This window comes from Ochotona curzoniae, unplaced genomic scaffold (assembly GCF_017591425.1).
Source record: "Ochotona curzoniae isolate NIBS_2020 unplaced genomic scaffold, NIBS_Ocur_1.0 scaffold_2683, whole genome shotgun sequence".
Classification (NCBI taxonomy): Eukaryota; Metazoa; Chordata; class Mammalia; order Lagomorpha; family Ochotonidae; genus Ochotona; species Ochotona curzoniae.
The window spans coordinates 8,440,544-8,444,084 of NW_024467100.1; the positions used below are offsets into that span (position 1 = coordinate 8,440,544).

Here is a 3,541-nt window from a genome sequence, read left to right on the forward strand (position 1 = left end):
AGAAAACATACTTGCTGATATTGTTCAAAAATTCACATGTTGCTCTCTCCTATTCAGACTTTGTTTACTCTGTGCTGAAAAAAAAAATAACTAAACGAACAGCCAAGAGTATTCCAACATTTAATGTAAGTATCTCTTTGTGCTCAATTGTAGGACTGCAGATGAAAGCCAGGGACAGAGGATATATGGAGAGGGCACAACTTCTGTTGAGCCAAGTCCTGCATGGTGACACTGGGGAGAGCGTAAAGTTGTAGAAAAAACAAGAACAGTGAAGAATCTCAACATATTTCTAAATTAAGCTTACACCAGGAAATACTGACATATATCTTAGCAGAAGGAAAAGCATATGGAAAGTAAAATGCAGAAAAAAGAGAGGTATTTCTGGTATATTTATATCACACTGAATGATATGTTTTCTATCAGGATTTTCAGAGTATAAACATACAGGGAAAAGCAAATATTGAAAATTCAAGCCAAGTAGTTCAAAAGACAAAGCCTTGGATTTGAGTGTTTGGAAGCTTGGTGTACAGTTTTGCCTCACTTGTTAAATAATGAGCAAGCTAGTTTGTCACATTTTGCCTCTCTGGACCTCAACTTACTTGCAGCTGCATAATGACTGTTAACATTTATTGAAAACTCACTATGAGTCCAGAGCTTTACTGTAGGAACTGAACTAATTATACTACTACCATTGCAAAGTCAAAAATTAAAACATGATTCACAATTTAATTTCTCCAAGACCATACAGAAGCCAAGTCATGGAACTAATCAGAATCTCCATCCTGCTCAGCTTCCCTCTGTACCATGCTCGGCATAAAATGCCTAGAAGAGGAACAGAAAATTGCAGAAGCAACACCATGAGGATCATCAAAGTAATTATGAACATTAGCAGGAAAACACAAAATATATACTTATTTTATTCCAATAACTACAAGGGTGACATTTACTCAAAGAATTAGTATTATTGATAATTCCAATAGGAAAAATCAAGAATACTGGGCTATATTTCATGACTGCGTGTACCTCTAAGAATAAAAAGTTCCTAGGCATATAAACAGTCTACGGAGTGGACAGCGTGCTTTGCGGAGCAGTGAGTTCTTTTTAACTTGTCCTTGAATGTGAAAATTGGACAATAACTCCTTGAAAAGGTGTTTGCTGAATTGGATATAAATTGAGTTAGAAGATGTTTGGTATTTTCCTCAACATAAAGATCAATTGCCAAAGACTGTTGTGTTTGAGCAGCATCTTATGTTTGAATCAATTGGTGATTCTCTCGTTAAGAGTGGTGGCTGTGCTGAGAACCTAATGCAGGCAACAGAGTTGAGAAGGAAGTTTGAAATTGGCAACTCAGTGCAAACTTTATAATGCTCTCCGTATCAGCTGAGCCTGGATAAGGAACTTAATCACAACTTTGAAAAACACTCATGGGGAGAGATGTTCCTACAAAGGAGACATCTCAAAGGCTTCACAAATTTATCAGGAAACTGAATCTGAACACTTTCCAAATATACAAAAGCACTTTTAGCTGTATATGAATATGCATTGTTTGAGTCAAGTATACAAGCAAAAGTGTAGATTGCTTTACATTTATTTCAGGTTTGTTATCTGAATAACAATTTCATATAAAGATGAATATTTTATGTTGTAAAAATTATTTATTTGAAAGGTACCAGTGACAACAGAGAGAAACAGAGATCTTCCATCCACTGCTCCATTCCCTCCAACAAACGCATTATTAGGTTTGATTGAGGCTTTGATCAGGAGCAAAAAAATTCTATCAGGGTTTCCAATGTGGGTGACAGGGGCCAAGTACTTGCGACATTTGCACTCAGCTTCCTTGGTCAATCTTGAACTCCATTTCCTTGGTCATTCACAGAGTACTGTTTTGGAAATGAAGCACCCATATGGATTGTTGGACTTACAAGTAGTATGCTCACCCACTAAGCCAGTGCAAGAATTATAAGGGCCCTAGTTCACTTCATTATTTAATACACAATACTTCTATGGAAGCACAAATAAAAATAACCGAAAACAACTTGCAACAACTGGAGATTAATTTGCTCTGGTATAGTAACACAATGTTTTAGCTGTGTCACTACTAATTTCACTTGATTTTTCCTCCCTTTGCCCATATGTTCTCTAGGAATTTTTATTCATTATTTCCAACTAAGGTTATAAGATTTACGTCAAAACCAAAACCTGGTTTCTTGGGGGAATTTCAGCTTGTGTAAAATTCTCTTTATTGTGCCTATTTCAGGTTGTGTGGCCTGCACTCAATCTCCACTGACCCATGAGGAGACAAAACCAGAGTGTGGTCACTGAGTTCATCCTGATAGGATTCTCGAATCTGGAGAATCTACAGAGCCTCCTCTTCTTTATCTTCTTACTAGTCTACCTGACCACTTTGATGGCCAACCTCACGATCATGACTGTCATTCGCTTGGACAGGACTTTGCACACCCCAATGTACTTCTTCCTGTTTATCCTTTCTTGTTCCGAAACCTGCTACACCTTGGTTATTGTGCCAAAAATGCTAGCTAATCTTCTCTCCACGTATCCAAGTATTTCTTTTTCTGGATGTGCAGCCCAGATGTATTTCTTTGTAGGTTTGGCTTGCACCAACTGTTTTCTCATTGCTGTGATGGGTTATGATCGCTACGTTGCCATCTGCAACCCTCTGAACTACATGATCATTGTCAGCAAAGCCACCTGCATGCAGTTGATTCTTGCCTCCAGCTTTTGTGGTTTCCTCATCTCTATGGTTGTCAACATCCTGGTGTTTAGTCTGCCCTTCTGTGCTTCCAATCGGATCAACCACTTCTTCTGTGACATTTTCCCAGTCCTAAAACTTGGGTGTACAGATACCAACCTGAAGGAGATGACCATCTTTTTGCTCAGCATTCTGGTGTTGCTGGTTCCCTTTGTGCTGATCTTCATCTCTTACGTCTTCATTGTTTCCACCATCCTCAAGATCTCCTCCTTAGAGGGGCAGTGCAAAGCCTTTGCCACCTGTGCCTCCCACCTCACAGTGGTCATTGTCCACTATGGCTGTGCTTCCTTCATCTACTTGAGGCCCACAGCCCTGTACTCCTCTGACAAGGACCTGCTGGTAGCAGTGACCTACACTGTGATCACCCCACTGCTCAACCCTCTTGTCTACACGCTGAGAAACAAAGAAGTGAAGGTAGCTCTGAGGAAGATTGTGAGCAGGTATTCATTTTCCAAAATCGTGTAAAGATACATGAAAATATTCTGGAATGCACTTCCATTCTGCAACTAGAATCATTCTTTTGATAGAACTGCTTAATGAAAAAAAAATGAGAGTTTAGACAAACTTGATTCCTGTTTTGGGATTTTATTTTCATGTTGAGTATATAATCCATATAGCAATTCTAACAATCTTCTCCGCAATAGTTCAAAAACATGAACATTTTAAGTACTCAAATCATGTTATCATAAAGTATTTTAAATTTCATTTTTCTCGGACCATCATTATAAGAACAGCACTACACTTTTGAGAATATCCAGATTTTAAGATTAT

At 38.3% G+C, this 3,541-nt stretch overlaps 1 protein-coding gene across 1 annotated transcript; it reads left to right on the forward strand.

The window, feature by feature from the left end:
* The first annotated feature begins 2,290 nt into the window (after positions 1 to 2,290).
* Positions 2,291 to 3,235, forward strand: LOC121171649 (olfactory receptor 10T2-like). The gene has a single exon (XM_041003409.1). It carries the CDS (start codon positions 2,291 to 2,293, stop codon positions 3,233 to 3,235), a length of 945 nt encoding a protein of 314 aa, XP_040859343.1.
* The last annotated feature ends 306 nt before the right edge of the window (positions 3,236 to 3,541 follow it).